The sequence below is a fragment of the Ascaphus truei genome, unplaced genomic scaffold (genome assembly GCF_040206685.1).
Source record: "Ascaphus truei isolate aAscTru1 unplaced genomic scaffold, aAscTru1.hap1 HAP1_SCAFFOLD_354, whole genome shotgun sequence".
Classification (NCBI taxonomy): Eukaryota; Metazoa; Chordata; class Amphibia; order Anura; family Ascaphidae; genus Ascaphus; species Ascaphus truei.
In genome coordinates, this window is record NW_027456552.1 from 120,302 (window position 1) to 132,419 (window position 12,118).

General features: G+C 49.1%; 1 protein-coding gene across 4 annotated transcripts in view; it reads left to right on the forward strand.

Moving 5' to 3' along the window:
• Positions 1-12,118, forward strand: part of LOC142483677 (pregnancy-specific glycoprotein 22-like) — a 223,071-nt gene that overhangs the window by 41,052 nt on the left and 169,901 nt on the right. For all 4 annotated transcript variants that reach the window (XM_075583692.1, XM_075583689.1, XM_075583690.1 and 1 more), the window contains exon 3: positions 11,564-11,914. In XM_075583692.1, coding sequence (XP_075439807.1) covers positions 11,564-11,914 — 351 coding nt within the window. The remainder of the gene's footprint in view (positions 1-11,563; positions 11,915-12,118) is intronic.

Sequence of the window (12,118 nt, forward strand, 5' to 3'; positions counted from 1 at the left end):
CTAACAGAGACATTGCCTATCCAGCAGGAGGTCTGGGCTCAGACCCTGCTGCCGAGCTGCCGCATGTCTGGGTGGGATCGCCCTGGACGCCTATGGCCGACGTCACCTCGGCCCCACTGATCCTTTGTGAAGATCGTTGCAGGACTGGGTACTGGAGTGCCCAGCAGGTAAACCACAAGTGCACCAACTATAGCATCACTTATTCAGGACACAGTGGATACGCAGTCACACATATAGGCCTAGTATCTCACTGGAGGGTGGGGCCGGGAATATATTGGACTGGGGGAACTGGACACGGGGTGGGATCACCCGGTGAAGGAGGGAAGTGAGCGTCCTGCGAGATGCCTTAGATAGTGTCTCCTCTAGAGAGGGACACCTGTTGATGCGAGACAACCACGCAACCCCCGTTCATGCTAGTAAAGTAATTTGTTTGGTTATATTGCTGTGTGTGTGGTGATGTATATAAGTGTCCTTCGAAGAACCACTCCCCCTCTGGCGGGAGCTGTCGCAGGTGGAGGCGCTGCACCATGTATCAAGTATTAGCTAGTATTGCGCGTGTCCCAGGCTCTCCGTGGCAGAGGCTTAGGCCCTGTGAGTCTACAGGTCATACAGCATACGGTAGCGGTCTGTGTTCACTAGGAAACAGGGCTACATCTCTAACTCTATTCATATATCCCAATCTCTCCTTCCTTCACCACTTCTCTGTTCACATGAACTCTTTTCTTACCTGCGCCCTCTGTCACCACACAGCTATATCGCCTGCACTAAAAAACACCCCTACAAATCATCCTCACACATACTCTTTCTATCCATGCTTCTCCTTCTTGCTTCTGGGGATATCTCTCCCAATCCTGGTCTTTGTCTTATTCCTACATGCGCTCGTCCTCGCCTGCAAACTGCAACCTCTACTCCTTCTGGTGTCAACCCCTCCAACCTCATACCCATCCCCTGCTACCCTCCCTCCTCTCTCCTGTGCCCTTTGGAATGCTTGCTCCCTCTCTAACAAGTTCCTCTCTGTGCATGACTTCTTTCTCTCTCACTCTCTGCTCCTATTTGCTATAACTGAGACCTGGCTCACTCGGTCTGACTCTGCTCTGGAAGCTGCCCTCTCCTATTGTGGCCTTTCCTTCTCCCACACTCCGCGCCCTGATGGCAGGGGTGGAGGCGTGGGGCTCCTGCTCTCCTCTCTCTGCCGTTACCGAACCCTTCCTATTCCTCCATCTCTTGCTTTTCCCTCCTTTGAGGCTCACACTGTCCAGATTTTCTCTCCTCTCCCTGTCCATTTGGCGGTCATCTATCGCCCACCTACCTCTACTCATCCCCCTTCTGCCTTTCTCTCTCACTTTGAATCCTGGCTCTCTTTCTTTCTCTCCTCAGACTCCCCTGTTCTTCTCCTTGGGGACTTCAATTGCCACATTGATGACCCCTCTCTCACTTGGGCTTCCCGCTTTCTTTCTCTAACCTCTTCTTTTGGCCTTCAACAGTGGACTGCAGCCAGCACCCACAAGGATGGCCACTACTTAGACCTGGTTTTCACTAAGAACTTCTCTCTCTCCGATTTCTCCATTTCCCCTTTTCCTCTCTCTGACCATCATCTCATCTCATTCTCTCTATCTCGCTTCTCCACCTCCATCTACCCCCCCGGTTCTGCAGAAACCTGCGCTCTATTCACTTACCTGACTTTGAGTCCACTTTACGCTCCTCTCTCTCTTCTCTAAGCTCTGCTACAGACCCTGACAACCTGGTCAGGAACTACAACTCTGTCTTGTCCTCCTCTCTTGATCTACATGCCCGCTTTCTCTCTGCCGCACTCGCCCTTTTAACCCTAGACCCTGGTTAAATTCCCACACGCGCATGCTGCGTTCCTCCACTCGTTCCTCTGATCGCCTCTGGAGGAAATCTCATACTCTCGCAGACTTCCTTCACTACAAAATTATGCTATCATGTTTCAACTCTGCCCTCTCACAAGCTAAACAAGCCTACTTTTCTTCACTAATCAACATGCACAAGTCTAAGCCACGCCGACTGTTCTCTGTCTTTGATACTCTACTCAAACCACCCTCAGCTGCCTCTCCTTCCTCCATCTCTGCTCAGGACTATGCTGACTATTTTAAGGAAAAGGTGGAATCCATACATCAGAACATCCCCTCTGTTTCTTCCTTCCATCCAACACCTCTTCCTAACTCTCCTCATGCCTTCCTTGACTCTTTTTCCACTGTCTCAGAGGAGGATGTGTCGCTGTTGATCACCTCCTCTCCCTCTACCACTTGCCCTCTTGACCCCATTCCCTCCCATCTCCTAAAACCTCTTGCTCCTACTATAATCCCTACGCTCACACACATTTTTAACTCCTCCATCTGCTCTGGAACCTTTCCATCCTCCTTCAAACATGCAACAGTCATACCATTACTCAAAAACAGAAAGCTTGACCCTGTCTTTCTAACTATCGGGACCTGTCTCCCTCCTGCCTTTTGCCTCAAAACTCCTTGAACGTCTTGTATTCTCTCACATGCTCCATTTTCTCAACACCTATTCTCTCCTAGACCGTCTACAATCTGGCTGCCGCACTGCTCACTCCACGGAAACAGCCCTCACTAAAATAACTGACAACCTCCATGCTGCCATAGACAGAGGTCATTACACTCTGCTCATATTACTCGACCTCTCTGCAGCATTTGACACAGTGGACCACCCTCTTCTCCTTCACATTCTCCATACTCTTGGTATTCGGAACAAAGCTCTATCCTGGATCTCATCCTACCTCTCCCATCGTACTTTCAGTGTCTCTTCTGCTAACACCTCCTCCTCCTCTATTGATCTCTCTGTGGGGGTACCCAAGGGCTCTGTCCTGGGACCTCTTCTCTTTTCTCTGTACACACTCTCTCTAGGTGACCTAATAACATCTTTTGGGTTTAATTATCACCTCTATGCTGACGACACACAAATATACTTTTCAACACCCGACCTTACACCTGCTGTACAAACCAAAGTTTCTGAATGTCTCTCTGCTATATCATCCTGGATGGCCCTCCGCCGCCTTAAACTCAACATGGCTAAAACAGAGCTCCTCATACTTCCTCCCAAACCTGGCCCTACTACCGCCTTCCACATTACTGTTGGAACTACGATCATTCACCCAGTAGCCCAAGCACGCTGCCTAGGGGTCACACTCGACTGCTCTCTCACATTCGCCCCTCACATTCAAAACATTTCTAAAACCTGTCGCTTTTTCCTCCGCAATATAACAAAGATAAGCCCTTTCCTCTGTTGCTCGACTGCTAAAACTCTGACTCAGGCCCTCATTCTCTCCCGTCTTGATTACTGTAACCACCTGCTGTCCGGCCTTCCTGCCTCTCACCTGTCTCCCCTACAATCTATCCTTAACGCTGCTGCCAGAATCACTCTACTCTTTCCTAGATCTGTCTCAGCATCTCCCCTCATGAAATCCCTCTCCTGGCTTCCGATCAAATCCCGCATCTCACACTCCATTCTTCTCCTCACTTTTAAAGCTTTACACTCTTCTGCCCCTCCTTATATCTCAGCCCTAATTTCCCGTTATGCACCATCCAGACTCTTACGTTCTGCTCAAGGATGTCTTCTCTCTACCCCCTTTGTATCTAAAGCCCTCTCCCGCCTTAAACCTTTCTCACTGACTGCCCCACACCTCTGGAATGCCCTTCCCCTCAGTACCCGACTAGCACCCTCTCTATCCACCTTTAAGACCCACCTTAAGACACACCTGTGTAAAGAAGCATATGAATAGCACTGTGGATATTCTCAACACATGATACATAAAGCTTGGCCCCCTGCAGACGCACTTACCAGAACTCCCTCCTACTGTCTCTGTACGTTCTCCCCACCTACCAATTAGACTGTAAGCTCCTCGGGGCACGGACTCCTCTTCCTTAATGTTACTCTTATGGCTGAAGCACTTATTCCCATGAACTGTTATTTATATTATCTGTTATTTATTTGATTACCACATGTATTACTGCTGTGAAGCGCTGTGTACATTAATGGCGCTATATAAATAAAGACATACAATACAACACAATATAAACACGTATAGTGTCTGTTACTGCGGGAGGAAAAGGGGTACTCGGGGGTTTGGTGACAGTGCAGGACATGAGGGGTTAAAAGGGGAGCCCCTTCGCGTGACACAGAGAGGAAGAGTTAATAATAACACATTGTGACACCACATGGGCACTTCCTCAATCACACAAACGCACAACACTCTGCAGCAGACACAGCGCGATGCTCTGCCGGAGAGACACCCCACCCAGGGACCCCCGTCTGAGGGTCTGTGTGCTGGCAGGTAACCTCGGGGGAGACCCCTCTGTGCACATTGTGACACACACATGCAGTGACTCACACACACACAGTAACACACACAATGTCACTGTGACACACAAACACACAGTGACACACACAGTGACACACACACACACAGTGACACACACACTTCCCTGGTAGCACACAGTGACACAAACACAGTGTCACTATGACACACACAGCCTCCCTCTGTACCTAGTGACACACACAGTCTCACCTTTCCACTCCAGTTTATTATCATGGACACACAGTAATAGATACACAGTCACAGATACACACTGACACGCGAACACAGTGATAGATACACACAGACACACAGTGACACGCCCATAGTGATAGATACACAGGCACACAGTGATAGTTACACACAGACACAGTGACACGCACACAGTGATAGATACACACAGAGACACGCACACACAGTGATAGAAACACACAGACACACAGTGACACGCGCAAACATTGATAGATTCCATCACATACACAGTGACACGCGCACACAGTGATAGATACACACAGACACACGCACATAGTGATTGTCACGGTAGCTAGTAACAGGGTATAATATACACCAAAATATCTGGGTTGAATTGAACACGACTTAGAAATAATAAATATAGTTTATTCCTTGAAAAAGGTGGACACACAAGATGATACAAATAACATACAAGAACCTACTTAGGGGTTGGGGTGATGAAGTAATAAGGTACAGGATTAGCAATTCATCCAGCAATCAGACAACAAGTTGTTGGTAAAAACGAAGACACGAAACACACTAGGCATAGAGCTTACACTCGTTTATATGGAGTTTCACTCCTATACCCTGGCATTGAATGCAAGTCTTTGGAGAACAATTATCTGCACCCAATCCCTCCTTGCCACCTCACTTGAGGGGCAACGTAATACCTGCCCACTGGGCGGATATTCTTCTAATCAGGGGCTTAATTCCCGAGCCCCCCTCCCACAAGACTGGCGTCTGAAAGTCGGGTTTGGCCAGGAAACCCTTTGTCTCGAGGTGTGAAACATAAAACACTTATCATCAAGTATCCACGTCCTGCTTTCCTTTGTGATAGCATACACAAGCAGGGTGGGGGAGCCTTTGATCAGGGGTTTATTGTAGACCACTTGTCTTCCCCCCTGAGCATTAACATACCATATGGACTCTGGGTTTTTCTCCCAGACCCAAAATACAATACATGCTTTAATATATACACATATTATAATATTCTGTTCTGTGGGTCTGAGCGGGCTGAAACTTGCCAGGTCCTCATGCCGGAAGACCTTTGCCAAAGTGACCAAGTTTCAGCCTACCACGACCACCATAACCAGAGATACCAAAAACAAGTTAAAATCCCCTATTAACTTTAATGCAGGATTCTCCGCTATAGCTAAAATAAATCTCTGCTTTTCACTCTCCCATTGAAATCAACGGGCTCCACCGCTATAGGCTTTCAATGGAGCAACTCCGCCGTTGAAGTCAATGCGCTCTGCCGCCATAGGCTTTCAATGGAGCAACTCCGCCAAATTCACAATCTTAACATTTGCCTTTACTCCGTCTAGTCGATCGGAGAGGGCTGGAAATGGCCATGCAGTCATGCCGGAAGAGTGACTACATGCGACCAAAATCCCAGCCCTCTGGTCCTCACAGAACCGGAGATATAGGCTTACACTTTTTACCCTTTCGGACTTAGCCGTTTTAAAGCCACGCGGCTTTCCCCCATTGGAATCAATGGGCGGTGCCGCTATAGGAATTGCATGGGCCTGGCGCCGCCATAGGATTCAATGGTGCGAACCTCGTGGCGAGCGCGCCCCTTTACGGGGGTCCTTAATCTTCGGACTTGGTTGTGGGCGCGTGTGGGGGTTCCTAGGATCTAGGCGCAAAAAGAATTTTATTTCTGGATGCTCTAGAACCTAAGTTTCCCACGCCAATTGTATTTGAACTTGAACTCAGTGTTATCAAAGCTCTCTTTTAGACATTGTTTCTGCTCTTGCGGTCTGCGATTTGGATGGCTGCCAACCCGTTCCTGGAGGTCGGCGTCGAGGAATCCCCATTGAAATGAATGGCTCCATTGACTTACAATGGGGAACCGCCGCTCCTCCTCTCGGGCGCCAACTGCAGGTCTTCTACCGAAATAGGCCCAAATTGCTGGAATCTCCATAAGGTTGCATTGGGCTGCAATGGCGACCTATGGAGAGCTGCAAAATGGAGCTATAAACACTGAATTAACATTAACCCTTTCCCTCCCGCATAGATCCCAGTGTATGTGTTGGTGCAGACACTGGAATGGGAACAATACATATTTAAAGGGGAATACACATTTGGGTGTTGAAGCAGGGTAAGAACACATTACTGGACCGAAGTCCAGTTAACCCCTTGCCTCCCACGTGAGAGCAGGGGGTGGCCAAATGGGGTGTAACCCATTTAATACCGGGCCAAAGACCCTCTCCCATAACAGTGATATATACACACAGACACACAGTTATAGTTACACAGACACACAGTGACACGCACACAGTGATAGGTACACACAGACACACAGTGACACGCTCACAGTGATAGATACACACAGACACACAGTTACACACACACTTTCCTGGTAGCACGCAGTGACACACACACACACAGCCTCCGCCTGTACCTAGTGACACACACAGTCTCACCTGTCCACTCCAGTTTATTATCATGGACACACAGCCATAGATACACACAGACACACAGTGACATGCGCACATAGCCATAAATACACAGACACACAGTGACATGCGCACATAGCCATAAATACACAGACACACAGAGACGCGCGCACACAGTGACACATAGTGACATGCGTACACAGCCATAGATATACACAGAGACGCGCGCACACAGTGACACACAGTGACATGCGTACACAGCCATAGATATACACAGAGACGCGCGCACACAGTGACACACAGTGACATGCGCACACAGCCATATATACACACAGAGACGCGCACACACAGTGACACACAGAGACGCGCGCACACAGTATCTGCTAGAACCCCCAATTGTGGTTGTCTTACAGGTGGGCATATTTTGCTTGTAAGGTCATAGCTCTCACAGGCATCTCTGAAGACTTTTTTTTAATTTTTCTTGGATAAGTTTTACAATATCAGCAGTACTGTGCATACATTTTCTCTTATCAGGTATACAAGATGTGCAGTTGCTAGGTAAAAACTTCTATTTGCTTTACACCATTTACTTGCTAGGTTTAATCTCTCATTAGGTATGCTGGATGTGCAGTTGCTAGGTAAAAACTTCTGTTTGCTTTACACCATTTACTTGCTAGGTCCAATCTCTCTGCTTCAGCCAAATAATGTGGTTTTCTGCTTGAGTTCAGTCTCAACTTTGGGTATTATGACATTCACTCTTCACACTTTGGGATACCTTTTACACAGCTCAGCAATTCCTTTTTTCTAGTAGGCAATTTTACCCTCAGCACTTGTTTACTGAAAATGCCCCTGCTTCAGCACAGCCTTGCATCAATTTTCACAGTTGTCTGCATATACTCCATTCACAACTGGTAGTCCTATGTGGTGTGGCAGCCTTTACTTGCAGAATCAGTACCGCTCATGGGTCACCATCTGTATTCACTGCTTCAGCTAAACATTTGAAAACAACAAACGCCTATCCCTTTTTAAGGGCTAACTCACTTCTTGAACCCTGACTATGGCTTTGTAAGTTTCAGTGCAGTGTAAGTTTCTTGCATGGCTGCGTATCACTTTAACTCTGGTCTCTGCTGCATGAGGTTTTTTTGTTTAAGTTGCTCAGACTGTTTGTAGGCAAAAAGCACAAAAAAAATTCACAGCCAAACTCCGGTTCCTTCCAACTTCAAGAACCCCCTCTCGTCCTACATCTGATGACCATATGTAGGCGGACGCTCACAGAGGTATGCAAGAGAGACTGGTTATGGTGAAAATAAATAAGGCTTTTATTGCGCCTGTTTCCTTAACATCAGGAAACCATCCAAACAAGGGGTCAAACAAAGCTTCTATTCACTTGGTAGTATTTCTAGTGAAACCTAGACAGTCCACAACTCCCTTTAGATAAGCATGTCTCCCAGCCCCAAACACATAGCATGAAATGAACAGATATAAAAAGTCTTGTAATAAAAGTCTGTTCCTTGTGGCTTGGAGGGAAAATCTTCTCTGTCCCTGGTTGCTACCTTTTTCTCCGGGTTTGTCAGCATTCAGGTTTAGAAGTTTCCCTGTGTCTTGAAAGCAGCACTGCCATTTCTTCTGGCAGGCTCAAGACAAGTGTCACCATGCTCAGTCTCACAAGTTGTGTGAGATTCAGGGACAATCTCCCTTCCTGTCTCAAAAGACAGGCTTTTCTTAGGAGCTAATCAGGCAGGTGGTGTTGGATAATTCACTACCAGCAGTTAACCACCACACTGCTGGATTACAGGCACATTACCTGAACAGGGGTAACTCCCCTGTTACAGTCCTCTATGGCCTCCATCCCCTCTGAATGGGCAATGTTAATGTACAAGCTCGAAAGATCCATGGTTACGAGCAAGACATCCTGTAAATTAAGACTAACAACCATAAATCGATTAATAAAATCTGTGGTGTCCTTGAGGTAGCTCCCCATTTTGGCTACGAGTGGTTGAAGGTAGAAATCAGCATATTGCGAAATAGGGTGACACAACAAGCCCCTGGCCGAGATGATCGGTCTGCTAGGAGGCGCGGTAAGTGATTTGTGCACCTTTGGTAGTATATAGAGGACCGGGGTAATTGGAAACTCCTGTTGTAGAAGTGTCCCCGTATCCTCTGTAATCCAGCGATTGTCGATTCCTAACTGGATGACATTGTCGATCTTCCTCTTATAGCCAAGGGCAGGGTCACCCTTCAGCAGTTTGTAGCGTTGAACTACATTGAGCTGCCTCATGACCTCAGTCTGGTATTGCCCATAGTCCATAACCACTATACCTCCACTATACCTCCACTATACCTCCACTATACCCCTCTTATACCTCCACTATACCTCCACTATACCTCCACTATACCTCCACTATATCTCCACTATACCTCCACTATACCTCCACTATACCTCCACTATACCTCCACTATACCTCTACTATACCTCCACTATATCTCCACTATACCTCCACTATACCTCCACTATACCTCCACTATACCTCCACTATACCTCCACTATACCTCCACTATACCTCCACTATACCTCTACTATACCTCCACTATACCTCCACTATACCTCCACTATATCTCCACTATACCTCCACTATACCTCCACTATACCCCCACTATACCTCCACTATACCTCCACTATACCTCCACTATAACCCCACTATACCTCCACTATATCCCCACTATACCCCAACTATACCTCCACTATACCTCCACTACACCTCCACTATACCCCCACTATACCTCCACTATAACCCCACTATACCTCCACTATACCTCCACTATACCTCCACTATACCCCCACTATACCTCCACTACACCTCCACTATACCTCCACTATACCTCCACTATACCTCCATTATACCCCCACTTTACCCCCACTATACCTCCCCCTTTGTCGGCCGCTCTTATGATGATATTTGTATTGTCATGCAGTGACTTCAATGCTTGATGCTCATCGGGCGTAAGGTTGGAGAAACTCCCTGTATTAGAGAGATACCTGCGCTCCCTGTATTAGAGAGATGCCTGCGCTCCCTGTATTAGAGAGATGCCTGCACTCCCTGTATTAGAGAGGTGCCTGCGCTCTCTGTATTAGAGAGGTGCCTGCGCTCCCTGTATTAGAGAGGTGCCCGCGCTCCCTGTATTAGAGAGATGCCTGCACTCCCTGTATTAGAGACGTGCCTGCGCTCTCTGTATTAGAGTGGCGCCTGCGCTCCCTGTATTAGAGAGGTGCCTGCGCTCTCTGTATTAGAGAGGTGCCTGCGCTCCCTGTATTAGAGAGGTGCCTGCGCTCCCTGTATTAGAGAGGTGCCTGCGCTCCCTGTATTAGAGAGGTGCCTGCGCTCCCTGTATTAGAGCGGTGCCTGCGCTCCCTGTATTAGAGCGGTGCCTGCGCTCCCTGTATTAGAGCGGTGCCTGCGCTCCCTGTATTAGAGCGGTGCCTGCGCTCCCTGTATTAGAGCGGTGCCTGCGCTCCCTGTATTAGAGCGGTGCCTGCGCTCCCTGTATTAGAGCGGTGCCTGCGCTCTCTGTATTAGAGAGGTGCCTGCGCTCCCTGTATTAGAGCGGTGCCTGCGCTCCCTGTATTAGAGCGGTGCCTGCGCTCCCTGTATTAGAGCGGTGCCTGCGCTCCCTGTATTAGAGCGGTGCCTGCGCTCCCTGTATTAGAGCGGTGCCTGCGCTCCCTGTATTAGAGCGGTGCCTGCGCTCCCTGTATTAGAGCGGTGCCTGCGCTCTCTGTATTAGAGCGGTGCCTGCGCTCCCTGTATTAGAGCGGTGCCTGCGCTCTCTGTATTAGAGAGGTGTCTGCGCTCTCTGTATTAGAGGTGCCTGCGCTCCCTGTATTAGAGCGGTGCCTGCGCTCCCTGTATTAGAGCGGTGCCTGCGCTCCCTGTATTAGAGCGGTGCCTGCGCTCCCTGTATTAGAGCGGTGCCTGCGCTCTCTGTATTAGAGAGGTGTCTGCGCTCCCTGTATTAGAGGTGCCTGCGCTCCCTGTATTAGAGCGGTGCCTGCGCTCCCTGTATTAGAGCGGTGCCTGCGCTCCCTGTATTAGAGCGGTGCCTGCGCTCCCTGTATTAGAGCGGTGCCTGCGCTCTCTGTATTAGAGAGGTGCCTGCGCTCCCTGTATTAGAGCGGTGCCTGCGCTCCCTGTATTAGAGCGGTGCCTGCGCTCCCTGTATTAGAGCGGTGCCTGCGCTCCCTGTATTAGAGCGGTGCCTGCGCTCCCTGTATTAGAGAGGTGCCTGCGCTCCCTGTATTAGAGAGGTGCCTGCTCTCCCTGTATTAGAGAGGTGCCTGCGCTCCCTGTATTAGAGCGGTGCCTGCGCTCCCTGTATTAGAGCGGTGCCTGCGCTCCCTGTATTAGAGCGGTGCCTGCGCTCCCTGTATTAGAGCGGTGCCTGCGCTCCCTGTATTAGAGAGGTGCCTGCGCTCTCTGTATTAGAGGTGCCTGCGCTCCCTGTATTAGAGAGGTGCCTGCGCTCCCTGTATTAGAGCGGTGCCTGCGCTCTCTGTATTAGAGCGGTGCCCGCGCTCCTCACGCTCCTGTCTCTCTTGCAGTTCTCCTCAGTCTGTGGATGGAGGTGACCAGTGAATTCATTATTCAGCTGATCCCTGAGAGTCCGGCAGTCGGACAGTCTGTCACCCTGAAGGTCACCGGGGTCACTGGGACAGTAAAATACGTCGTCTGGTATAAAGGGTCAGGGCCGGACTCAGTGAACCTAATCCTCGGCTATCTCCCGGGTTCTAACATAGAGAGACCGGGGCCACAGTACTTCTCCCGGGCGTCACCGCTCCCAGACGGGTCGTTACAGATCTCTGACCTCGTTACCTCAGACCGGGGTAATTACACCGCGCAGATACAGACGGATAAAGGTCAGCTACAATACACAGTGTACCTGCCTGTATATGGTGAGTAATGTGTGACCTCTCCCTCCCTGAGTATCTCTCCCAGAATCCTTTGCTTGTGCTGGTATTATGGATATACTGTATATATGGCCGCCCCGGGATACCCCCAGTTAGGAGCAGGGGGTCAGTGGTTTCTTTGCCCCATTGTTATGAATCCCTTGTACTAGGGTGACCAGATTTTGAAAATGAAAAACCGGGACATAAAAA